Source organism: Zingiber officinale, chromosome 8B (assembly GCF_018446385.1).
Source record: "Zingiber officinale cultivar Zhangliang chromosome 8B, Zo_v1.1, whole genome shotgun sequence".
In the NCBI taxonomy this organism is placed as follows: domain Eukaryota; kingdom Viridiplantae; phylum Streptophyta; class Magnoliopsida; order Zingiberales; family Zingiberaceae; genus Zingiber; species Zingiber officinale.
Genome location: NC_056001.1, coordinates 76743691 through 76771654, shown reverse-complemented (window position 1 = coordinate 76771654; position 27964 = coordinate 76743691). Strand labels below are relative to the sequence as shown.

Sequence of the window (27964 nt, the reverse complement as noted above, 5' to 3'; positions counted from 1 at the left end):
TAGTTGATCCACCTGATGGGGTAAAACCCATTGGGTGCAAGTGGGTTTTTAAGAGAAAGACTGACATGGATGGACTTATCTATAAGGGTCGCTTGGTAGCTAAAGGTTTCAAGCAGATTCATGGTATTGACTATGATGAAACCTTTTCTCCAGTGGCGATGTTTAAGTCCATTCGGATCATGCTTGCTATTGCAGCCTACCATGGCTATGAGATATGGCAGATGGATGTCAAAACCGCGTTTCTGAATGGAAACCTACTCGAGGATGTGTACATGACACAACCTGAGCATATTAGCAGAGTATGCAAGCTGCATAGGTCCATTTATGGACTAAAGCAAACTTCTCGGAGCTGGAATCTTCGATTTGATGATGCGATCAAACAGTTTGATTTCATCAAGAATGAAGATGAGCCTTGTGTCTACAAGAAGGTTGTAGGGGGCATAGTTGTCTTCCTCATATTATATGTGGATGACATACTACTCATTGGGAAGGACATCCCTATGCTTCAGTCTGTCAAGACCTGGCTAGGGAGTTGCTTCTCAATGAAGGACTTAGGTGAGGCATCCTGCATTCTAGGGATACAGATCTATAGAGATAGATCTAAGAGATTTCTTGGCCTAAGTCAGAGTACATATATTGACAAGGTACTCCTTCGGTTTGCCATGCAGAACTCCAAGAAGGGATTTCTGCCGATGTCACATGGCGTGAGTCTTTCGAAGACTCAAGGTCCCTCTTCTAGAGAGGAGAGAGACCGCATGGATCAGATCCCTTATGCCTCAGCCATAGGATCGATCATGTACGCCATGCTGTGTACTCGACCTGATGTCTCGTATGCTTTGAGCATGACGAGCAGATACCAGTCAGATCCAGGTGAAAGTCATTGGATAGCGGTCAAGAATATTCTTAAGTACTTACGAAGGACTAAAGAATATTTCTTGATATATGGAGGCAATGATGAGCTAACTGTAAAGGGTTACAGTGATGCCAGCTTTCAGACCGATCAGGATGATTACCGATCGCAGTCAGGGTTCGTATTTTGCATTAATGGTGGTGCTGTCAGCTGGAAGAGTTCGAAGCAGGATACAGTAGCTGATTCTACAACAGAAGCCGAGCAGCAAAGGAGGCAGTTTGGATCCGCAAGTTCATTACTGAACTTGGGGTGGTTCCTAACATCGCTGACCCAGTTGAGCTCTATTGTGACAACAATGGAGCTATAGCACAGGCGAAGGAACCTCGCTCACACCAGCGGACCAAGCATATACTACGGCGCTTCCATCTCATTCGAGAGATTATCGATAGAGGAGATGTGAAGATTTGCAGAGTACCTACAGAGGCTAACATCGCAGATCCCTTGACCAAGGCTTTGGCACAGAGGAAGCATGATGGTCACACTAGTTCTTTAGGCCTTAGAGCCTATACTGATTGGCTCTAGTGCTAGTGGGAGATTGTTAGTTAGAGCCCTAGAGTCAATCATTTGATGATTGTATAGACTCATGTATATCATATTCTTGTATATTAATAAAGGCATTTGTTTGGTTATTATACTTATTTATATTAGTGCCAAATAGACTAAGTATAAGAGCGTCCTTGAGTAGAAGGTTCATACCTATATCAATCGATTAGTTGAATCGATAGTGAGATGATATAGGGAACACTACTCTAAATCATTCCTAGTCGAGTATTAGCATTCAGGGACAATGTTAATATAATAATACTAGCATGTAGGTCAGCTCGATGACTTGATCTCACAAGTCATGGATATAGAGATATCAAGCTGACACATGGGTATGCATTAGAGAATGTATACTGAATGACCCGCCATGAGAAAGTATCATGGATCGTTATATGAGTGTCATATACTTTCTCATGTGGCTATTAGTATGACTATTAGTCCTTAGACCTGAAGTCACCATGGATCCCTACATAAGGAGTTATGTACTTTAGTTTCGTCAAACGTCACCCGTAACTGGGTGGACTATAAAGGCGATTACTGGGTATGTAACGAATTATGCAGAGGGATGTGAGTGATGTAGATGGGATCTATCCCTCCCATATGACGGGAGCGACATCGCTATTCTTGATAGAGTGAGACCACTAAGCGCATGGCCATGCCCAAATGAGTCAACATTAGATGTTGAGCTCATTTGATCGAGTGAGTCTACTTGGAGTTCAAGATTTAGATTGATTAGAGGATGACATGGTCTATGTCTCATATTGATCAATCTAGATGTCTAGGATAGAAGGACACTTGTCATTATTTTGTGAGGAGTCACAATTAGTAGTCACAAAATGATGTTGGATCTCGACATTCTTGTAACTTGGGTAGTAATGATGTGTTGCTAGATACCGCTCATTACTTATGCTCCTAAATGGGGTTAGGGCATTGCCAACGTTACAAGAACCTATAGGGTCACACACTTAGGACAAATAGATGGAGATTAGGTTCATATGATGAACCAAGAGGATTAGATTTATTTGATAAATCAAATTGGATTAAGAGTAATCCTAATTGGGCTAACTTGAGTTCGACTCAAGTTGATTCATGTATTTAATAAGTCTAATTTAGATTATGACTTATTAAATCAATTTAATTTAATGAATTAGATTCATTATATTAAATTGGCTCGAATCAAATGGTTGGATTAGATCAACCATGGTAGAGATTGAGTCAAGTTTGACTTGACTAGAGAAGGAAGACCAAAGGTCAATTTTGACTTGACCTTTTGCCACCTCATTGGTGAGTTTCAATTAGGTGGACCAATGATGATATTCCACATCATCATGGATGCCACCTCATGGAAGTTACAAAGCCATTTTCTTATTAACTTCACATTAATTGCATTTAATGGGGAGTTACACTAGAAGAAAGTGGCCGGCCACTTTGTGAATGGAAGTGAATTCATTTTTCATTCACTTGTGTGCATCTTCTTCCTTCTTCCTCTCAAGCTCTCCCTCTCCCTCTCCTCCTTGCTTGGTCGAATCTCACCAAGGTGCTAGCACACCTTTGTGTGAGGTTTTCTCCACCTACGTGTCCATGTGGATACTTCTAGAGGACCGGCGCTTGACGGTCTAGAGATCCGGCAACTCCTTGGACGAGCGGGATAAGCGAAAGGCACGCTTCGAAGGTATAACCCTTATCTAGTGTAGATCTAAAGGTTTTACAAACTCATACAAGAAAAGGTTTTTTTCGAAAAGTTTTGTTTATGAATCTTTGCACGGATCTACGGCTTTGGGTGACTCGGGGTTTCCGCGACGCGAAAAAGCGGTTTTCACGGCCCGACCAACCCAACAAGATCCACAAGCGAAAAAGGATGTAAGCTTCCCCTCACCTGTGGTACAAGGCTTTTATGTGCTTTTCGGATTTTATGAAGATTTTAAAATCTAGAAACAAGTTTGAGAAAATTCGGCCAAGAAGAGCTTTCAAAATCTAATGGTGTTTAAACTAGTCTTCACTACATGATAGATTTTTCTATGCTATGTAAAAGGGGTTCTTCTTCATGCTTTTATACCTATATGATGCTTGATCAGAGGAGTACTGAACCCTAGAATTTCGGCCAAAAATATTCTTAAGAGGCTAGGGAAATTTATTGTTTTACCCAACTAGTACAAGGTTCTCCCTATGAAATATTAAGGATCATGTATTAGTTTTCTTCCTTAGAAGATATTTGAAACTAAAATAAAACCCACTCATATGATTCGGTTAAGAAAGGGTTTAGGGTAAGGAATACCTTTAAATTTAAATAACCATGCTCATGTGATAGAATACAAAGATCTTAAAGGATTTGTATGCTTGAATATTGCTAGAATTTCATGAACTCCTTCTTAGGGTTTTTCGGCCATGATGAGATGGATAGCTTAGAAAAGCTTAAACAAAATTTTAATATGCTCAAGACCTTTGTGCTATTTAGATATGAAAGTTGTTTAATGCCCTCATGCTTAATTAGGGTGTAGAAAAATTAGTTGCATGACATATAATATGTATGACCACAAGGGGTCCTAGCTTATTCATGAACCAAATTGTATATATGTTTCTTAGTAACTTTTGCCATGAAACTTACATAGGTTTTTCATGCTTTAGGCCACTTAAAAACCTATCTAAGGAATGGTAGGTTTCGGCCATGAGAAAAAAATAAAAGAAAAAGAGAAAAAGAAACCTAGAAAGCCTAAGACACGATTCATATGTATACTCATTATGCTTGTCCTTATACATGCTATGAAAATTGTATAAATTCTCATACTTTTAGGCTATTTGAAGCAAGTTTATATTCTGTGAGTTTCGTCCAAGTAGGGTTTAAAAGACCTAGAGGCCTTAGAAATGAAACCAAATGTGTTAAAAGTACTTCTTATGAAAATAGGATAATGTGTTGATTGTTTCACATGCTTGTATAATTTTTCCATGACCTAAATGAACCCTTGAATGTTTCGGTCATGAAGGAATAGATGCCCTAGAAACCCTAGGACTTAAATTAAATATGCTCATGCCACTCTACATGAAATATGATAAGTAGAAAGCCAAGGTTCAATTGCTATATGTTGTTTTATGACCTAAAATGATGCTAGGGTATGTTTCGGCCATAACTATTGGATGATGCCTTGTATGAATTTATACATAATGTTAGTCCAAGTTTACAAGCTTGTATGCTTGTTTGTAGCCCTAATGAGAACTTGTTAAATTTCGGCCATGACATATGTTAAGGGCTTAAAGAACTTAGGAACTAATTCAAATGTGTCAAATGTGTTTACCTTGTTCCTTGGTAAAAATGTTATAAATATGATTTAAAGTTGTCCATGCTTTTATATCATATGGAACCTTGTTTCACACCTTAAGGTTTCGGCCATATGAAATTAGGGACTTGAGGAACTTAGAAACTAAGTTAATCATGTTTATAATGCTTCCTATAAAAATGTTATGATGATAATTTAGGTGCCACATGCTTGGATGTTGTGTTTAACCTAAATTGAGCTCTAAAGGGTTTCGGCCACAAGGGTTTAGGAAGCTTAAAACCAAGATAAATATGATACCATGTTTCCTATGATAGGATAATCACAAGATACACCCTTATGCTCAATAGGTATGCTTGTGATTTATGACTTATGATATGATATGCATGCTTTTATGATATGATATGCTTTGTGCTAAAAATATGCATGCTTATGTTATGATATGTGGTTAAATTATGCATGCTTTAATGCTATGTTAGTGCTTAAAATATGCATGCTTTCATGATATGCTATGTGGTTAAATCATGCATGCTTGATGATATGCTTTATGCTTAAGATATGCATGTTTTTATGATGTATGCCTAAGTGATGCATATCGTTATGACATGATGTATGCCTAAGTGATGCATGCCTTTATGATGAGATGTATGCCTAAGTGATGCATACCTTTATGACATGATGTATGCCTAAGTGATGCATACCTTTATGATATGATGTATGCCTAAGTGATGCATACTTTTATGACATGATGTATGCCTAAGTGATGCATACTTTTACGATATGATGTGTGCCTAAGTGATGCATGCTTTTATGATACATGATATGTATGACATGTACTTTACTTTATATGTGAGTGACTTGTACCAAGGGTGGGCTCCATAAGTGCCCCGGGGACTAAGGACCTCGTTAGGGATGGGCTCCTAAGTGCCCCTAGGACTAAGGGCCTAGTATGTTTGCCTCGTAGGGTTCAAGACTTGATACCTTGGACCTACAAGGTTGCGCGCAATATGTAAGTGGTACATAGCCGGGATCCCCCTTATGTTGAGAGTACTTTCAAGTATATATGTAAAAGAAAATGGTTTTAAAGATCATGAGACATACACATGTTTTTCGGATACATGTTTTCCAAAATCATATTGCATACACCTTATGATTATGCTATGTTTCATGTTATGCTCTTGATTATGATATGCCATGATAAGGTATGATTATGTTATGTTCATGCTATACCTTATAGACATGTTTCGGCCATGGATTTGTTGATGCTTGATATATAGATTTCGGCCATAGATATGATGATGCCTTGATGTACATGTTTCGGCCATAGTATGATGCTTTGATATACATGTTTCGGCCATGCTTTGATATACCATAATACTTGTTTGTTATGCCATGTCTAGCTATGTTTTATGCAATGCACTATGTATATGTTTCGGCCATGGTGATGCTTGATATGCTATGACTAGTTGTGATTATATTATGATGCATGATATGCTTGAATAGAATGCTATGTTATGCCATGATTAGTTGAGATTATGACTTGTTGATGCATTCTTGATTATGTGCTGATTGTTGGTTTTAGTGAGTAGGAAAGGAACTTACTGAGCCATGAGTGCTCATAGCTTACTTTCCTTGTACCACAGATAAAGGAAAAAGCTAGATGAGTTAGAGGAGCAGCAGGAGGGGCAACGAAGATGTGTGTGGCAGTGGCTAGGCAACCAAATAAATAAGAACCTGCTTAAAGTTTCTTTAAAGAACTATGCATTGGTATTTTATGACTTGTGATACCTAAACATGTGTGGCTTGACATTATGGTTCCACTGGATTTGATGTTATGATTTTGATGCCATGTGATAGTATAGTTCAAAAGAAATTTAAAAGAAAAGTTTTATTAAAACTATGAAAATTATTTTAAGTCTTCCGCTGTTTTAAAAAGAAAAATTTATACGTAGAGTATCGTAGCCCCGTCCCTTAGGGTAGCAGGGAGGGCGGGCGTTACACGGAGTCCGGGTGCTTGGAACTGGTCTGGGTGCCCCGAGGTTGTCCGGGTGCCCCGAGGTGGTCCGGGCGCCTGGAGTCGGTCCAAACGCTCGAAATTCAAAAGTTATAACCAAGCTAATGTGGCACACGTGGAGTGACTGAGCCAGGTGGTCTAGGCGCGCCCGGAGGGGTTCCAGACGCCCAAAACAGCCTATAAAAGCAACTTCGACCAGGAGCTTCAGAATAACCAAAACTTGCAATCCTTCTTCCGTGTGTTGCTCAAAGGACGATCCGACAAAGCCGTAACTCAACTCTAACAACTGAAAGCCTTAATTTCTCCTTCCTTAATTTTCGATATATTTTTTAGTGCATTAATATTATAATTCAATGTTGTAATTTTCTAAAGCTATAGTGATTGCCCATTGAAAACACTCTTATGTATGGGTTTTAGAGTAGGAGTCGCCACAGGCTTCGAACCAAGTAAATTCTTGGTGTTTCCATTGTTTATTTTTCCACTGCATGTTCTACTCGAAATGATCAAAATAGCCACGAGCGCTATTCACCCCCCCCCCCCTCCAGCGCTTTTTGATCCTACACAAACTTCTTGTATGCTGATGACCATTATCTCCCTTGTGGTGTGATAAAGTCATTAGTCATATTCACTGCCTACTAGGCCACTCAGGGGTAACTTGAGTAGGGTGCAGCTTGTCTTAGAGTGCCCACTTGGTAGCACAGGAGTAATAATGGCAGAGGTGTGTACATGCAGTGGACCTCCTATTATATAGCTAGATAGCTACTCGGTATCCTACTCGACTGACCCCTTAGAAGTAGTGGTAGTTGGAGTCATGAGAAATTGTCATAGTCCTGCCCGCTTGACCACACAGATGTCTGGTAGTTAGAGAGGTGCCTAGGAGTGACACATACATTGCATATGCATTATGATGCATGATGCATATATTTGGAGATATATTTGCATATGCTTGTGATATGTTGTATTTGCTTGAGATATGATTGTTGTATATAATTGTCATGATTCATACATATTCATTTATCATACATGTATATCTTGTCATATATATTGCTTAGGTGTTAAAAACAAATCTGTTGTTGAGCCCTAGAGATTTATGATCATTATACTATGTATGTTAGAATGGTACTGGTATGTGTATTTATTCTATCATATATGATCATATTTTTATTTTTCTACTGAGACTGTATACTTTGATCTCCATGTTCTATATTGACCATGCATTATCATGTCTATTACCTGCTGAGCCACCTGGACTCACCATCTCTTCGTATGTTTTATGTTCCTTAGGTAACATGTAGATGTTGTAGAGTCATTTAGAGTAAGTATCCTACTTGCAAGTCCCATGTCATATCAAAGAATGACTTTATTTTTTCTTTTTATTATTTGCATTTCATTTGATTTTATGGGCTTAACATTGTAAAAATTTGACTTGGACTTGGTGTTTGGCCTTGTTGTTCACAGTCTATCATTTTTGGTTTGGGTGATGTACCTTATGTCTTCCACTGTGTTTTTGTTTCAGATGTGTGGGATATGATATGCCTAAAGTATATAGGTTTCTAACTATTCTTTAATGCACATCTACTTGTATTTCATGCATATAATCTATGTTTATTGCACCTTATTTTATATTATATTATATTTCCATACTATTTGTTCAAAGATATGCTCTTTGTATATTATAATTGATAGGACATATTTCGGAGCAAAAATGGAGTTAAAAGTCTTAAAACGTCAAGTTGGAGGAAGGAGCATGCTCACACAAAATATATACAAAGGAAAAGGCTTTCAAAACACCTTCAAATTGAAGATTTAATCACGCTCTAGCCATATTCCTTGACACATGCATGATCCTACAGAAGCAATTTAACGGAAAACAAAGCTTAAATGGAGTCTAGAGCCTCTAAAAGGTCCAAGTCATGCCTATGAGGTATGGCCATGTGGCAATCAGGTTTTTCCCATGACTCTGACCATTCCTATTAGGCACAGCCATGTCTGAAAAAAGTCCTAGCCGTGCCTAGTAAAAGTCACGGTTGTGTGGAATTTTCTACACCGTGGATTAAAATTAAAATGGCCATACCTTTTTGTTTAGTTAGAGTTATGGGCGTTCTAAATACCAAAATATAGATAATTTCAAGATCTACAACTTTGATAAAGACTTCAACTAGAGAAAACCACATCTTGATGGTCTAAAAGGCATTTCCATGGCACATATCTATGCTAGGGTCATGCCAAGGTCAAGTTTTTTCCCAAGGCCTTGGGACATGACTATATGAAATTACACTGCCACACTAATCTAGCAAAGCGACTTCACACCTTAGCTATGCCAATTAACATGGCCATGTCATTTGAGCAGAGTAGCTTCATGCTCTGGCCGTGCCTCTTTGGCCATGGCAATTCATGCCCAGGCTATGTCAAAAAGTACGATCGTGGAGGAGGAAACAAGAGGGTCATGCCTCCTTCCTATAAAAGGGAATTTTTGCCGCTTTTCACTCATCTTTGGATTGGGGCTCCGTGATAACTAGCATTTTTATGCATTATCTAGGCTCTTATACTTAGTATTTTTACCTTCTCATATTCTTAATTTTGTGTTTATATTATGTTATTATGAGTAGGAACATATTTTGGACATAATTATAAATTTTCTATAATTATGGAGTTAAATCTCATGTTTTTAATGTGCTTTTATAGGAAATCCAAAGAGTCATGGATCAGGATCGAGTCGAATTAAATTTGACTTGATTTAGAGGTCAAATGAAGGAGATCGAGTTGAATCAATATGAACCATTGATCTAGATCCAGAGAGATCTTACTCCTTCATTCAAATCTAAGCATCCCATCCTTGATCTAGTTCTGAAACAATCTGGACCTTTGCTTCATCAAGAAGGAGATCAAGCCAACCATCATCTCTATCATCAAATCTAAACCTCACATCCTCTCCTATTAAATGGACGACCCAAATCAGAGGAAGAAAAGCCCTTCATCTTCATCTCACGTGAATTGATAGAGGAGGGGAGATCACACGTAGCTTCTCTACACACCATTACCTACCGCCACAACTTTTTCTTCCTCCTTCATCAACGACCGAGGGCCACCTCAACTCAACCATCGCCACCGACCAGAGCTTGTCCCTCCTCCATCATCCATGATTCCTTCGCCTCTGTCACAGCCAAAGCCGCTGCTCCTTCTTCCTCCTCTCACCATTGCCAATTGGAGTTGCTTCTCATCAACTGATCCACACCTCATCAGCACATCCACATCTCTTCTTCAGATTAGAAGGAGAGGGTTCATCCTTCCACCGTCGGCCATCATCTCGCAAGCCACCATCCTCAACCAGGTTAGGATGAGGCTCCATCTATGTTCCTTCCACCTCTCTTCTTCGGGTTAGAAGAAGAGAGCCCATCTGTCAAAAGCTTCTCCGACCATCCCCATTTCCTCTTCATCGACAACACTTCCTCATTATCAGATGGCAGTAGCCCTCTTTGGCATGGTTGTTTTGTTTGAATTGATTGTTGATGTTTGTTTAGCATTGATGAATGCTTGTAATTGATGATCTCCCATGTTCACTTTGCACACACTTGGTTTAACTCAATTTATGCCTACATTTTGTTTGATGAATTGTCTCTTCCATTAGATAGAGTTTAATTGACACAATTTCTTTAATTTACTTCTTACAATGCTTTGTTAGTTAGATGTTTTATGGTTCCATGATGTTTGTTCTTCATTTGAATGCAATTAGGTTATATTATATTTCTTTAATACTCTAGGTTTCGTGCTATGCTTAGTTTAGTTGATGCTTTACTTTATGTTGCTTTTTATTCTAATGCAATTGTAATTTTGGTTAGGTTAGCTTTCTTTTACTTGCATTGTCTTTAATTTACTATATTAGGTTTCATTTAATGCTTTACTATTTTATTCCTTAGTTTAATTTTATTGATGGTGAAATCGTAGTGTAGAGTGACAATGCATTGTGAGATCACTATTAATGTGTAGATAGGATGTTTTTATTTCATTAGGATAAATTTCATGCTTATTTTTCTATCTCATTTGTTAGGTTAGAATCAAAAATCCAAAAACATAAATAACATATAATCGTATAGTTATCATTCCATCGTTGCATTCATTGGGAGACGACTTGAGTTGATCCTATTATATACTAGCGTAGATAGATTCAGTACTTAATTCTTTTGATATCATACCACGCCAGTATAGTTTTATTAAATTGGCGTCATTCCTGGGGAGTGTTAGTAGTACTTGATGATTTTAGGATTGTTTTTATATTTTTCCTAAGAAAAAAATTTGTTTGTTGCCTTGATTCTTTTATAATTTATATATCAATGTGTTTTTTCATTATTATTCTTGTGTATGGAGATTTCATTGATTTTATTTCAGGTAGATAGGGAATTTCTTTAAGTTAAACTTAGATCTTTATTCTCAACAATTTAGAGACTTCAATGAATATCACAATTTAGGAGTGAGACACATATGTACTAATTGTGGAAGTCCATCTCATCCAATTGCTATATGCCACCTCATCCAAAAGACTGCCAGATTTCCTATGGAACCCCAGTATTCCCAACATCAATATCAAGAGGCATATGATCCAGCTCCTAGCATCTATAGACATGAATGGGTCAATTATTTCAATCAGTTCTTTCAAACCCAGATTCGAGAGTACCATGGATACTTCCAGCCCCAATACTATCAACCCTAATAGATTCCTGAGTAGTATGGGGATACACAACAACAGGCTATTGAGCATCCTCGATATTATAATTTAGACAGGATGGACTATTAAAATTTCATGCATGGGAATGAACAACAATTCAATCAATCTTTTTTAGCATATCAGAGGCCATTGGGATTCTAGGGTGATTCAATGCTCACATGGTCACAAACATTTCAGTAGGTTGAACCCATGTTCTTGGGTGTATTCAAGGGCTCTAATGAAGAAATCCTTGTGTAAGGATGTGACGAGATCATGCAAGTTTCCTTATAGTTGTAAAAACAAGCCACTCTTGATGCAGTAACAATCCAAAATTTGTAGATCCAATTAGACCAGATGACTGAAGGCGCTGGAATTCCGTTCTGTTTCAACTTTCCCTGTACAAAAATTGTACAAGTATAGAACTTTTCCTAGCAACCCGCATGTTCGATCAGACATGTGTTTGATCAATTAAGCAAGTTCTTGAAGGATCAAAGCACACCTTGATCAAAATACAAGATCGTTGGCCTCTTGTGTTGGTATTCAAAATTGATACAAAGAAAACTAAATTAATTACACAGCAGAATCAAAGAACTAGTTGTATCTTTCCTTTGTAGCTAAAGACCTCTTGATCTTCTACTGTATTCCTCTCCTTTTCTTAGATGTCGTGTGGGCGACGATTTACCAAGACAAAAACCACCCTTCTTCTCTTCTTTAATTTGTTTCCAAACCGTCGACCACCAAAAGGAGGCTCTAGGATGGGAGCCCTCTCCTCTTCTTCCTCTCCTCCAAGCCGCCGGCCCTAACGTGGAGTTGGAAGAGATTTATGCCGGCGACCCTAAGGTGGAGAAGGATAACCTTGTTTCGCCAGCCCTAAGCAAGAGAGAAGGAGAACCTTGTGCCGCCGCCCTAAGCAAGAGAGTTGTGAAAAACTTATGTTTAGGGGGCGCCACCTCCCCTTTTTATAACCCATGCCGTTGGTTACAAAGAAAGAAAAATAACCAAATTCTGTTTAAAAAAAATCTCCCTTTCTATAACCAAGTTACACCAAACCAAGTTAAACCAAGCCAAGTTAAACCAACCCAAGTTAAACCAACCCAAGTTATGGATGGGTGGATGCGAGGCTTTATATAGAGGCTACAACAGAGACCTAGAGAGCAATTGGTTTAGGCCTCCTGATGGGCTTGGGCTTCCTGTGTTCGGCCGGAACACCCAACACAAGTCCGTCAATAATAACCCATACCACTCAAGGGTTATTATTGAACTACCGCACCAATCCCATATTACAATATGGGCTCCTTCTTATCATGAGTGCGTTAATCTCCCTGTATTTACATATCATATGTCCGTTAATTAATTGAGTTATTGACAACCCAATTAATTAACATCTGATTCCAAGAGTAGTACCACTCAACTTTATTATCATGTCGGACTAAGTCCACCTGCAGGGTTTACATTATAATCCTTATGAGCTCCTCAAGGGGACATAATCAACCTAAATAATTAGGACACAGATTCCTTCTATAATCAACAACACACCATATAAATAGTACTATTTCCCAACTCATCGGGCATATTGATTTAACGAATAAATCTCACCCATTGATAAGTTAAAGAAATAAATACTAAGTATACGTGCTTGTTAGTATATAGGGATTAAGAGAGTGCACATCCATAATAACAGAGATATGTTCTTTTACATATTCAGTACAAATCGAATAACTTCAAACGATCCTGCTCAATACACACATAGTGTACTAGTGTAATTTTATAGTCAAGATAGACTAATACTAAATTACACTACAACTGTTTCAATGGTTTGTCCCAATCCATCTTAGTTGTGAGCTACTATTTATAATTTATAAGGAACTGATAACATGATCTTCTATGTGGCACCACATATCATGTTATCTACAATATAAATTAAATGAACAACTGCATTGACATATATATAAATATAAAATACAGACATTTGACCAAAGTGATTCTCATTTCAAAAGATTTCAGAACAGATGTTCATACAAAAGCTAGGCTTATAGTATACATCCCAACAATCTCCCACTTATACTAAAAGACTATGCTGCCATAAATGCTACCAAACATCTGATTCTCATCCCCTTAACATGTCTATCAAAAGCTCTCACCAGAATGGACTTAGTGAAAGGATTTTCCAGGTTATTTGCTAATCTAATCTTGGCGACAACAACCTCTCCTCGTTTTACGATGTCTCGTATCAGGTGGTGCTTACGCTCAATGTGTTTACTTGCCTTATGGGCTCGTGGTTCCTTCAAGTTTGCTACTGCACCACTGTTGTCTCAATAAATTATGATAACTTTGGGCAAACTATGAATCACATCTAAGTCTATCAAGAAGTTTCTGAGTCATACAGCTTCTTTGTCTGCCTCAGAGGCTGGCATATACTCAGCTTCCATGGTGGAGTCTGAAACACATTTCTACTTAAAACTCCTCCATGCTATGGCTCCACCTCCTAAAGTAAACCCATAGCCCGAGGTTGATTTACTGCTGCCCCTATTTGATTGGAAGTCCGAATCCGTGTAACCCACAGGGAGCAAATCATCTGCCTAGTAAATCAGCATATAATCTCTAGTCCTTTTCAAGTACTTTAATATATGCTTTATGGCAGTCCAATGTCCCGGTCTTGGGTTACTTTGATATCTGCTAACCATGCCCACGACAAAATAGATATCGGATCTCGTACATAGCATCGCATACATTAGTCTTCCTACAGTCGAAGCATAAGGAACTGTCTTCATCTCCTCTGTCTCCTTTGGTGTCTTAGGACACATTTCTTTAGATAAAGATACTCTATGCTGAAAAGGTAGAAAACTTTTCTTGCAGTTTTGCATGCTAAAACGAGCTAGGATAATATTGATGTATAAAGCTTGGGATAAGCACAACATCCTTTTCTTATGATCCCTTGTTACTTTGATCCCAAGAATATGTCCACATTCTCCCAAGTCCTTCATATCAAACTTCTTGGACATCCATACCCTTTTGTTTGACAACACTTTGACATTGTTATCAATGAGCAAAATGTCATCTACGTATAGTACAAGAAATATCACCACGTTTTCATCACTTTTTTTGTATACACAAGACTCATCCGGGCACTAAATGAATCCATAAGACTGAATCACTTCATCAAACCAGATGTTCCAAGATCTTGAAGCTTGCTTCAGTCCATAAATGGACCGATTGAGCTTACATACAAGATGCTCTTTGCCCTTTGCAATGAATCTCTCTGGTTGCTTCATATAGATGTTAAGGAAAGCTGTCTTGACATCCATTTTCCAAACCTCATAATTCATATGAGCAGCAATAGATAAAAGAATCCGGATAGACTTAAGCATGGCTACCAGAGAAAAAAGTTTCCTTATAATCGATTCCCTCTTTTTGATTATATCCCTTCGCAACAAGCCTCGCTTTAAAGGTTTCCACCTTTCCATCTGTTCCTCTTTTCCTTTTGTAGACTCATTTACATCCAATGGCTTTTACACCATTTGGTGGTTCTACATGCTCCTAGACCTGATTAGAATGCATAAATTCTATTTCAGAGTTCATTGCACTTTGCCAAGATGCTGCATCTTTATCTTGGAGTGCTTCATCATATGTCCAAGGATCAACTTCATGTTCACCAGGAATCAAGTTTGAAGACTCTCTCAAAAATATGAATCTTTTAGGTTTCCTAACAACCCTCCCACTACGACAAGACACTATCTATAATTGTACATCATTTATGACACATGTTGCAATTACTTGTGGTATCTTATTTTGTACTGTTGGTACTAAAGTAGATATGTCCTTTCTTATTTCCTGATAAAGAAACCTTGTAAATGGATCGCCTTGAAATTCAGCTTGGGGAAGGGTATTGACGCCACACTCAAGCAAGATGAGAAGGTGAGTGATAAGTCATGGAGTTTTGATCGCCACAAGTTGCCTTGATAAGATCGAAATTAGTTCTTTGCCTAAGAACAAGAAGGAAGCTCTCACAAAAGAGAAACTCAAATTTTCATTCAAACTTACATGATTTGTCATACAAGAGTTCTCCTATTTAACATCCCTTAAGATCCCCTATGCACTAATTATGCAATAAATATCATGCTTGCATGCATGGGTTTTATTATCCACTAATGCAACCACTAATCCCTAATACTAGCTTAATGCAACCATGCATGCATGGTATTTGTTATACTAGCTTAGGAATTTTCAAAAATGCATTAAAAACCCACAAAGGACATCAAAAGTCACTTTAGAAAAACCCCCCCATGCATGCACACGAAAATGGTCCTCATGTTGGACCAATTTCACTTTCAAATTGAAGGAATGTGATCCACTTAGTTGTTGCCTCCATTGTGCATTGATCCTCCTTTTCCTTGAGCCTCATTATTAAGCCTTCCAAAGCTTGCTTCATTCTCTTAGTCTTGGACCTTGTCATGGGTCCCCCAATTCCCTTCAATGCCTCTTCTTGGCTCACATCACCTCAAGAATAATTTTACTCATGGGCTTATGGTTCATTACATAGTCCTCTTCTAAAAATTAGGCATTGGTGCTAACAATGACCTTCTGATCTTTAGGACTATAAAATAAACTACCTTTCATTCCTCTAGGATATCCCATGAACAAGCGAACTTCTGTACGTGATTCCAACTTATCAGCTCTCCTTCAACACATGTGCTGAACTACTCCAAATCTGAATGTGTTTCAAACTAGGCTTACGCTCATTCCACAATTCTATGAGAGTAGAGGGTACTGACTTAGAAGGTACCAAGTTCAGAATGTATGCCGTTGTTTCCAGAGAATATCCCCAAAACAAATTTGGTAATTGTGAACAACTCATCATTGATCTAACCATTTCCATAAGAGTCCTATTCCTTCATTCCACCTCACCATTATGTTGGGGTGTACCAGGTGCAGACAATTGGGATTGAATTCCGGCCTTTGATAAGTATGTAACGACCCAACACCTCGGCCCCTTGGGCGGCCACAATGGCGGTCCCTTGGGCGGCCACAATGGCGGCCCAACGGCGACCCCTTATGTCATCGACCGACGACTCTCGGGCGTGTGTCGTTACTCACAAGGTCTTCCCACCCCTGGCCAGTGGATTTTTGCCTTCCCCAGGATTCGAACTCTAGACCTCCAGGATAAGTACTAGAGTTTATGAATCCTGGTAGCCAAGTGAGCGAAATAAATTGTCACGCCCCGGGGGAGTCCCTGTCCGAAGAAATTTCAACAGCATCTCCCCTGTACATGTGACAATCTGAAACTTTTCTACATCCATAGTCATACACGACCGGAACTTATGTATATAACAACAAATAAATAAGCAAACAATCACACCATCCACGCAGTTAAATAGTGAACTAAAACAAATGATAAGTAAACATCTCAAATCATCCTACTCAACTACACTCATAAAGCACAAAATCGATATCCTATTCAACTACACTCATAAAGCACAAAAACTCAACGACGCAAATAAAATCAACTTACCTCTTCTGCCGTCTAGGCAGGCATGTAGAAGATCATATCAAATAAAAATCCATCGACAAGTAAAAATCCATACAAGATCCAAAGTATCAAAACAGAACAAGTCTAAACATAGTCTAATAAAGAAAAACCAAAAGACCAACAAACGTCCTCGTGGACTGCAGGGGACTAGCGACTGGAACTTCTCCGTACAGCCTCAACCTGAAATGGTAATATCAACGGGGTGAGTCAACTCCTCAGTGGGTAATATAGACATGCATAGTAAGAAAATAACATCTAGCAGTAATCATGCGTACAGTCTCCTGATATAAGAAAGATAAAGATGCAACTGAATAAACAGGAGAAAACTGTACTAACTACGACCTGAGAATAAGTATAACAAGGTCGTCAGACCGAGAGTGTCATATATCCTGTATGCATGTCAATCATATGTATCCATCCAAATGCAGCAAATAAATGCAGCAAACACAAGCAATAAATGTATCATGCATATGATGCCAATGACATGGTCACCCTTGACGCCAGTCAGCCATCTCACACACGATGGTGAGACCGAGTGGGTAGGGTTGTGACAACCGTGCACTCTGCCATCACTACACCTAATGAGTGGCCGAGTGGACGGGATGCTGTCGGAGTACACCTATCCTCCTACCCCAAATCATAAGTGAGGGAGCTCAATGCTCTCATCTCCCGGTACACGATGACGGAGAGGGATCCCGGCGTGCTACCACGTTGCAGTACACTACCCATGAGTGTCCCAGCGGAGCACCACCGAGCAAACTAACGTACTACCACGTTGCGTCACGCTACCCATGAGCGGACCAGCGGAGCACCGACAGAGATGAAACTGGCGATGTGCTCAACAATAATGGAGCAGACTATCGCGCAGCATGCAATCATGCGAATGGTGCATGACACTAAGCATGGCAAAATCCTGAGCAACATAGCAATATCCATATATATGTAAAATGTGTACCATAGGGCAATGCACCAAATCAAAGGTACACAGATCATATAAGGTATAAAACCTAGGTCCTGAATATAATAAAAACATGGTTGTGTCACTACCCCTATAAGCATGTATAATCAGGTAGGTACTAACATGAAGTCCATAACAAATAAACAAACAAGCATGTAACAGATCAGGTAGTGACCAACCGAAGCAAATAAGAAACACAATCATTGCTATTTGTTAAAAATATTACTATGCATATCAAATGACATAAAGTCAAAGTACCCGCCTCCAATCGAAAAGGCCAAACCGGTAATCGAGATACTCGTCTCGCATCAAAGTCTTGTGTCACAATATTTAGTTTAGCTAATTCTATCATGCATCCATCAATTAGGGTTAACTTCATTAACCCTAATCGTTCCACCTTCTAATTAGGACTTACTACAACATAATCCATCACAGATTCAATACAAAAACTCACCTAAATCTATACTTGCCCACTGCTAGAGGAGGTTACTGCCGGATCCAGTGGCTGCAGCAAGGTGGAATTGCTGATCAACAACACAATTATCCTAAAACGCAAACAACAAATTAATCTTTTAATCCACCACTTCTACCATACAACTTACCCTTGTATCTCTGATTTCCCTGCTGGAACAGTGCTGCTTGATCGGAATTCAGGCCAGAAACCCTAATTGTTGTTGTCGGAATACTTCACAGCAGAGCCTTCCTCTCCCTCATAGCCCCCAACCGTGACTAGATCAGAAAACCAAGAACTGGAGTAAGATCAAGATCAAGAACAGAGATCAAACCCAACAACAACTTGGTATGGCACTTACCTCCAAAATCGTCGACAGAAGTGAGGAGGAAGAGAAGAGGGAAAAATCACAGGTCGGCCAGGGCTAGGGCTCAGCGTCGACTGTGATAGAAGGTCAACGCAGCGGAGAGTGGTTTGAGGAAGGCAACGGCGCGAGAGGGCACAGCGGCGATCGGGGTGGCAGAGCAGAGGTTAGGGCAACAAAGACTTGCCGGCGGCCGGTGCTCGGGGAATGGGGCTCTGCTTGGTGATCGGAGGAAGGGGCATGGCTCACAGTGGCAGTGTTGTCCGGCGCTAGATAGAGGAGAAGAAGGGTCGGCACTAGGGCTGAGGAGGAACGACAGTGGCGTCGGGGTGTGCGGCTCGGGAGGAAGAAGAAGAAGATGGACAAAAACAGAGAAGAAGGGAGGAGATGGGTTTTGTATGCTGGTGGAGGAGAAACCGTCGAGCGACGCCAGTTAGGGCACGGGAGGAGATGGCGTCGGTCGCGCGGGGGAAAGGGGAGAGTTCGGTGAAAACAAAGAAAAATAGAAAAAAGAAAATAGATAAATAAATTCAACTTTTCCTCGCTTAAATTGGGTAGCCTAAACATGCTTTCCCGAACCCATATTTATCCCCGTAAGCTCGTTCATAAGAGCCCTGAAAATTTTTTGAAAATTTCTGGAAAATTCCCCTTATTATTATCTGCCCTTTTTTGATATTTTACAAAGTAACTCCTAAACTCTCCTAAGAGGTACTCTCCACCACGATCATACCGTAGTGTCTTGATACTTTTACCATGACATTTCTCCACATCAGCCTTGTTCTCTTTGAACTTGTCAAAGCACTCAGACTTGTGACGCATCAAGTAAATGTACCCATATCTCGAATAGTCGTCTATAAAAGAGATAAAATATTCGAAATCACCTCTTACCTGGATAGTCATAGGCCCACACAAATCAAAATGAACCAATTCCAACACTTCTTTGGCTCTATACCCCTTTGCCTTAAAAGGCCTCTTGGTCATTTTTCCTTCCAAGCAAGACTCGCAGGTCGGAAAGTTTTCCACTACCAATGAACCCAAAGGTCTATCGGCTATTAACCTTTAAATTCTACCCAAGTTAATATGACCCAACCTTAGATGCCAAAGATATGTTTGGTTTATTTCCGAAGGTTGTTTTATCTTATTAGAATTAGAAGATGTGTTATTAATTTCCATTTGTTGCATCATGGGAGTTATTGGATTAAGAGTATACAAATTGTTAACCAACGCACCAGAACAGATAACCACTCTATTTTCTTGACAACCACTTTATCATCAAAAGAAACAGAATATTCATTCATAAATAATTTAGAAATTGAAATCAAGTTCTTTCTAAAATATGGTATATAAAGACAGTTTTTCAAAATCAAAGTTTTATTCCTATCAAAAAATAAATAAACATCTCCCACTGTAACAGCCGCCACTCTCGTGGCATTGCCCATGTAGACGGTGATCTCCCATTCATGTAGTCGTCTGGTTTCCAGGAACCCCTGCAATGAATTGCAGACATGATCAGTGGCTCCCGTACCTACACACCAGGTACTGGTAGATAACACCGCTAAACATGTTTCGACAACTAATGAATAAGATATATCTTTATTGTTCTCCTTTCTACGAGGGCAGTCCACCTTCCAATGTCCAAACTACTTGCATATGAAACACTTGCCTTTCGGCTTCTTCATACCTGCCTGCGGCCCAGTCCCTTGAGGTCGAATCACTTTCTTTGCTGAACCAACTTGTTTCTTCTTCTTCTTTCCTCCTTTCGGCTTAGAGGCAAAAAGGTTTTCAGCAATGTGAACTTGAGAACTTTGACGAAATAGTCCTTCTGCCGCTTGGAGTTCTGTCAGAAGTTTCGCCAATGAATAAACCCTTTTGTTCATATTGTAGTTCAGGCATAACTTCTCAAAACTCTTGGGTATTTTAGTTATAAATGTTACTTATTGTTTGTTTGTAATTTGACGCAGGAAAAGAAGCATGGAAGGTGACCGAAGCTCCAGAGACATGACGATATGTATTTTATTTTCCTTTGGATGTATTGTTACATTTGTTGTTTGGATTATGATAGAACTTTCATGTTTGGATTTTAGGATTTGTTGAACTTATGTTTGGATTTTGGTTATTTGTATATATGAATATGATGTGTTTAGTTTTGGGATGATTTGTTGAACTTGTTGTTTGAATTTTTGTTATTTGTATATATGAATATGATGTGTTTATTTTTGGGATAATTTGTTTGGATACAAGATATATGGATGTGTTGGATATGATGTGTTTAGTTTTGGGATGATTTGTTTACATGTTGGATATGAATGTATTGGATATAATTTGTTGAAGATGTTGTAAGTGTAATATGTAAACAGGATAACAAAAAAATCAAGAAAGATTCTGGAATTTTTTTTTGTTTTTGGGACAAATTTTGCGACAAATTTATTTTTGTCGCAAATTTATCGTAAATTTGTGACAAATGATTCGTTGCAAATTTACGACAAATATGAATTCGTCCCAAACTTCGTCGTAGATCTGGGACAAAAATTAGTTTTCCATCGCAAATTAAAGAAACATCTTTTGCAATGAATCAAGATTCGTTCCAAAATTCATCGCAGATTTGGGACAAAATTTAGCTTTTCGTCGCAAATTAGGAACAACTTTTGGGACGAATCCAGATTCGTCCCCAAATTTGTCGCAAATTTGTAAAGGTTTTTTTTTGCTGGACGTGGTTAAAGTGACATTTTTTGGGACGAATCCAGATTCGTTGCAGATTTGGGACGAATCCAAATTCGTTGTAGATCTGCGACGAATCTAGATTCGTTGCGAATCTGTGACGAATCCAGATTTGTTGCGAATCTACGACGAATCCAGATTCATTGCGAATTTGTGACGAATCCAGATTCGTTGCAGATTTGCAACGAAAATATGTTTTTGTCATAAATTTACGATGAAAATAGGATTTTTTTTTACCTGTAGTTATTTGTAATTATGCATCGTTTTTTGCCACGAAAAATTTTCGTTGCAAATTTGGGATAAAAATATATATTTGTCGCAGATATAAAATTATGAAATTTGAAACGAATTAATATTCATTACAGATTTGCAACGAATTCTGCTTTTGGAACGAATATAATTTCGTCCCAAAATTCGTCGTAAAATATTTTACGACGAATTTTTTTAATAATTTCGTCCCTAAAAAATAATTTTTTTTGTAGTGTTCCTTCTCCAATTACTAAAATTTCTACCATGAGGCATCTAATCTTTCTCTTGTCTTTGTCATCTGATCCGTGTACAATGGTCGACCAACCTCAAAATCTCACACTTAGCACCGTCAACGAACAATACGGTTGAAAACCATACATTTATATCTATGCCGATCTAAAGCGTCCAATCTTCTTCGAATAGGAAAATGAAGATTAAGATGTCACATCAGTTAAAACGATTAGGGGATATTTTTTTTTTCTTTACCTTTGCGGCTTTTATTGTCCTCATAAGGATACGTCTTTTTTTCTTTTTCGCAGGGAAGATTGAGATGTCTATCTTCAAATCAACATCAATCTCAGTAAGTATTCAATAAATTTTTTTAGCTTTATCTGCACGCTTATCTGTTTGTTATCTTCTTTTTCTGGTTTGTAATCTGAACGTGTTAATTACCTTCGGAACTGGTTCGATTTTTGTTCGGGTCTTCGAGGTGCTTCCATTTCCAGGCGGTGATGCATACCATTCTACCTCCATTATATGCAAGCGTCAGAAGCACTGAAATCTTTGTCATCGTTTGTCTGATTCTTCTTTTTTACTTTCATTTTTTCTTTATCTCCGCAGTGAAGCAAATCATTCAGCCGCAGCTCGCTCAGTGGACATGGCATCTCCAACCGAGATCAGGAACATGACAGCCGAAGATGCGGAGGTCACGTCAGAGCACCGGAAACCGGAGCCAATTCATCGGCAGCTCTTCTCTGGAGAGGAAGAGGATCAGAAGGCGACGGCACCACGTGCGTTCGACCTCGATTTCCCCTTGATGCGGCAGACATCCATCTACTCCCTCACGCTCGACGAGATCCAAAACGCCGTCTGCGAGCCCGGCAAAACCTTCGGGTCCATGAACATGGACGAGTTCCTCACGAACATCTGGAACGTCGAGGAGGTCCAAGCCACTGCAGCAGTGGGCAACCTTCTTCAGGATGATCGCGGAGTTGGTATGGCGCAGCAGACGCAGCCACTCCGTCGGCAGGGATCCATCACTGTCCCTCAGCCTCTTTCGAGGAAGACGGTTGACGAGGTTTGGACGGAGATCCATCGAGACGCGGCGCTCCGTCCGCAGCAAGCAGAGAGGGTTCATCCAGACAGCGACACCGAGAACTCCCCTCGCCATCCCACCTTTGGTGAGATGACTCTCGAGGACTTTCTCATAAAGGCCGGCGTCGTTCGGGAAGGTTACGTCCCGCCAGGAGCCCCACCTCAGCCAGTGGCAGCAGTACCTTCTGCCCTAGTTTCGCAGCAATACGCGATGACTGGGTACAATGACCAGAATGGGTTGGGAGCAGCGGCAGGGGGCGTGCCCAGCGCTGGGTACCCGCTAGTTGGGAATAATTTTGGCGGGAGGTTGGGGAACGGATACGGCGCGGCTGGGACAGGGTTGCCGGCGAGCCCATTGTCTTCGGATGGAATGGGCGGTCAGTTCGACCATACGGTGGGAGGATTCATTGGAGACGTGTTTAGGAACGGCGGCCAAGGTGGAGTAAGGAAGCGACTGGCCGACGGGATTGCGGTGGACAAGGTGGTGGAGCGGCGGCAGAGAAGGATGATAAAAAACCGTGAATCAGCCGCACGATCTCGCGCCAGGAAACAGGTAGAGTTCCCTAGCTCTAACCAATTTGCGTTTTTATTGGCTCCGAAATCAATAAAAACGCACGTAATTAATTCGTTTTGCACACAGGCTTACACAGTGGAGCTGGAGGCGGAATTGAACCAGTTGAAAGAAGAGAACGCCCGGCTGAGAGAAAAGCAGCGGAGAGTCATTGCAATAAGGAAGCAACTGGTAGCTAAATGGTCTACAATTCGGCTCTGTTTTGTAGCGCATTCAATTATATTGCTTAATTAGTTGTCAAGAATAAATGTAAAATCGACTCTTTTCTGATTGAATAGTTGGTGGAGGCGATGGCAGAACAGGCGCGGGCAAATGTGCAGAAGTCGATGAGGAGTACTCTGCGACGCTGCCGCAGCAGCACTTGGTGAAGGGCTGAAGGCTGTCTATCTGATGGACGGAATTCATGCGGATGGCTATCTAACAGGGATATATAGATCTCCACGGTTCGATGTTTCATGTTTGGTTTAAATATGTGATCAGATGTATAAATCCATGTAAGTGTGTATCAGCATTTAATTTATCATGTTTTTTAGGTTACTTTGTTAATTATGGCATCAGCGTAAGTGCACAACAGTTAGTTTTTAATTATCTTTTTTTTAACGTTCGTGTGTTCGATAATGTGTCGGGAATAATTAAAAAAAGAGATACGTATCAGTAAGTATGTTCATGGTTGAGATATGAAGTGTTATCATATGAGATTTTAAGATCGAAATTTATTATATTTGATCATATTTTTTTTATATCTTGGTCATCTGTACTAATGGTTAGTAGTCATCCGTGATTATCTCCTCCGTATTAATCTAAGGATAGGTTGGCGTGGACCGCTGAGAACGAGCGAATCACCTTTTACCACATGATTGATCTAGAAGTTTGACAACTCAAATTATTAAATTATAGTTAAATATTAGGTAAACTCTTGTAAAAGAAGTAGGTGAGGACATGTTCCCATTGAAAGAACAGTAGACGTCGATTCGACCTAGGGTTTCGTTGAAATCTGAAAGTCAAAATCGGACAATTTCGAGACTGTCAAATTCATTCAAAATAATGTATTTTTCTTATTATGCTAACTCTATGGTGCAGGAAATTAGAGTTGGAAAATTGGCTAGAAAATGAGCATCTAGGCGCTTGGACATCTAGGCGGCCGGACTGGGATGAACTTAGGCACTCGAATGCAGCTGAGGTGACACTCACTAATTAGACGATACACGTCATAGTCCAGGCGCTCGGAGGTGGATAAAGTTCGCCGGATAGAGCTTCACTGAAGTGACGTCACATCAGCCTTGTGGGGGGTGCCCGAGACTAGTCCAGACACCAGATAGAGCTATAAAAGGAGGGTTCAACCAACAACTCAGATACAACTTTTCATACTAATTCTGTGCTTGCATAATGTTCCGAAAAGCTCTCCACAATACTCGAACGCTGATCCTACAACAAATCATAAAGCTGCTATTCCTTTTTGAGTTGTTGGTAAAATTATCTCTTTACTATTAATTGTATTTCATTATGTGTAAACAAAGTTTCTTAGTAATTATCAAATTTCCCAACAAAAGCCATCATCGATCGCAAGCCCTAGAGTAATAGTCATCATAGGCTCCGAACCAAGTAAAATCAAAAGTGTTAGCATTGTCTTTTTATTTCCGCTACACTTACTCCAAGTTTTTATGAAAAAAAGTGAAAAAGCTAGGAGCACTATTCACCCCCACTTTCTATTTAGCAAGAACACACTATAGGTTAGATGAAAATAACATAAAAAGAAAGTAGGAACTATGAAGATTTACATGGTTACAACTTGGGTAGTTGTTAATCCAAGATAATAAGAAGCTCTAACGATCTCCTTTAATAATGTTAGAGGCGGAGATGCCCCTTCTAGCAGTTGGAAGCTCAAAATAAAATTACAAAAGTTAATACAAGTGTGTTACTCTAACTTAGAGGATACTACCCAAGTTTTGCTGACGTGGCACTTCTGGAGCACCTTGAATGATTAGAGGCGCCTCTAGCCGGCTGAGTTTTATCCTCGTTGCAAGAACTTAATTTGATCTGGCTGCATCAGAGGTTTCTCAGTTGGGCTGAGCTGGACTCTACGGTTTATCTCTATGGCAATGGCTCCCATTCTTCGGAGGCACCTCAAGTCCCACAGCTGACAACGACTCTTCACTGCATACAAAACGCCTCAGATCCATCGAAGGTGACTCGGGTCTTTACTTCATCAAGGCGCCTCTGGTCAATAGGAGGTGCTTGGAATGGTCAACCACAGTAGTTAACCATTCTTCATTTTGTTTGCTTGGATGATGCTACGATCATATAGAGTTGAGCTCACTCGAACTCAACTCTCACCTTCTCCTCAAGTATGCTTCCTCCTGGCTTCTCATTTCTCGGATGCATCGTGTGCATTCTTCTCACTCCACAAGTGTACTTTTTCGTAGCTCCTCGTCCCTTTGATGCACCGAGCATGTCGGCATCCTTTTCCTGCACACTTAAACATAGGACATCAACCATATAGGACCTAACTTATTTAGTTGATCAACATTCAAACTAACCCGGAGTACTTACACATATGTCCTTTAGTTCTTTATAAATACGACACCACTCTCTTTACTGTTTTCCAGTGTGTTGGTTGTGGGTTATTAACATATTTACCTAACATTTTCACTATAAATGCTATATCTAGTCGTATACAAATCTGTATATACATGAGACTTTCTAGAGATTATGCATATGGAAATTATTCTATCTCCTTTATTTCAAGTTCAAGATGTGGGTATTATTGTAAACTGAATTTCTAACCTTTAGACACAGGTGTGTCATCAAGTGAACAGTTTTGTATGTCATATCTTATAGGCACATTTTCAATATAGGCTATTATGAAAGTCCAAGAATGCCTGTTGATTGATCACAATAGATCTATATTCCTAAAAGAAATGATGTTTCACCAAGATATTTCATTTCAAAAATACCAAAAAGAAATAACTTGATTTTAAGCACCATACCTTTATTATTGCTCGCAAGTAATATATAGTCTATGTATAGAACAAGTCTAACAAACTTGCTCCCATTGAACTTGACATATATGCACTAATTAATAGGGCTTTCTTTGAATCCAAATGAAATGACCACTTGATCAAATTTTTGGTACAACTAATAGGACGTGTGTTTCAAACCATAAATGGACTTTTTTAATTTACAAACTAGGTGTTTTGAGTCTAAGGACTCAAAGTTTTCTAGTTGCACCATATATATAAACTCCTTAATCTCTCTATTGAGGAATACAGTGTTTACGTCCATTGGGTATATCTCTAAATCATAATGATCTACAAGTACCATAATTACATTAAGGGAGTGTTTTATTGACATAGGTGATACAATCTCCTTATAATCAATATCTCCCATCTAAGTGAATCCTTGGCAACAAAATGAATCTTATACTTTTCGATATTGTCCCTTAAATCTCGCTTGCTTTTAAATATCTATTTACAATCAACGGGTTTCAAACATTCAAGAAATCGACAAGTTTCCAAACGTTATTTTCTGCCATAGACTTCAACTATTCTTACATGACGTTAATCCACCTTTTAGGGTTAGAACATTATTTAACCTCTAAGAAAGATGAAGAATCATTTTTCAACCCTATGTCAAAATCATGCTCTTGGAGATAAACATAATCATAAGAATTCTGTAAGGAACTAGAGCGCTAAACATGCAGAAAGCGCAGCGAAAAATAGCTAGATCCTTTCTAGAAGATCCAAACAAAGGAAAATGATATACTAAGTTTTATGAAAAGAGTTACCTTTGTTGCGTAAACACGAACTCCCGACAGCTTTGATCTTTGCACGATCAAGTGTTCACACCTCTTTCGGTATCCACACGAATAAGTCTTCCGTCTGTCTCATGAACTCAAGAAGTGGAGAAGAAATTCAACCAAAAGTTGTGTTAAAAACCTCTTTAGTAGGGTTCAGCCAAGAGTGGAAGAAGGAAGAAAAGGAACAAGAACACAATAGTCTCTCCATGAAAATGAATCAAAACCCCTTTTGTACTCATTCATGAAATTGCCTTAATGTCAATTGCCTTAATTAACATTAATATTTGTCTTCATCCAATGCATCCAATGCATGAGCAATTCAAAATTGACCACTCTTCATCCAATGCATGATCAAGTCTAAATTGAACACTCCTCTTCCTACATGAATTTAAATTCATCAAATCACTCTATGAGTCTAACTCATTAATTATCAATCCGAATTGACTCAATGAGTTTAATTCGAATTGGGCTCAATCCAATAGTTGGATCCAATTGAGTCTAACTCAATGAGTCCAATTTGAATTAGACTTAATCCAATGATTCATCATATGAACCTATCTTCAAATTAACTTGTTCTT

At 39.2% G+C, this 27964-nt stretch overlaps 1 protein-coding gene across 3 annotated transcripts; it reads left to right on the top strand.

The window, feature by feature from the left end:
- The first annotated feature begins 22164 nt into the window (after nucleotides 1-22164).
- Nucleotides 22165-24136, top strand: LOC122014298 (protein ABSCISIC ACID-INSENSITIVE 5-like). 3 transcript variants are annotated; one of them, XM_042570492.1, is made up of 4 exons: nucleotides 22165-22285; nucleotides 22546-23572; nucleotides 23660-23761; nucleotides 23869-24136. In XM_042570492.1, exons 2-4 carry the CDS (start codon nucleotides 22583-22585, stop codon nucleotides 23956-23958), a joined length of 1182 nt encoding a protein of 393 aa, XP_042426426.1. In that variant the 5' UTR covers nucleotides 22165-22285; nucleotides 22546-22582; the 3' UTR covers nucleotides 23959-24136. The 3 variants fall into 3 exon arrangements, with proteins under 3 accessions (XP_042426426.1, XP_042426425.1, XP_042426424.1); XM_042570491.1 differs by lacking the exon at nucleotides 22165-22285 and adding an exon at nucleotides 22356-22469 and having other exon boundaries at nucleotides 23660-23772; XM_042570490.1 differs by lacking the exon at nucleotides 22165-22285 and adding an exon at nucleotides 22357-22469.
- Nucleotides 24137-27964: the final 3828 nt, after the last annotated feature.

Excerpts from the sequence above, each read along its gene's own strand:
- LOC122014298 (XM_042570490.1), top strand. Across the intron at positions 23,573-23,659 it reads GATCTCGCGCCAGGAAACAG|GCTTACACAGTGGAGCTGGA; the intron begins GTAGAGTTCCCT and ends TTTTGCACACAG. Across the intron at positions 23,762-23,868 it reads TTGCAATAAGGAAGCAACTG|TTGGTGGAGGCGATGGCAGA; the intron begins GTAGCTAAATGG and ends CTGATTGAATAG.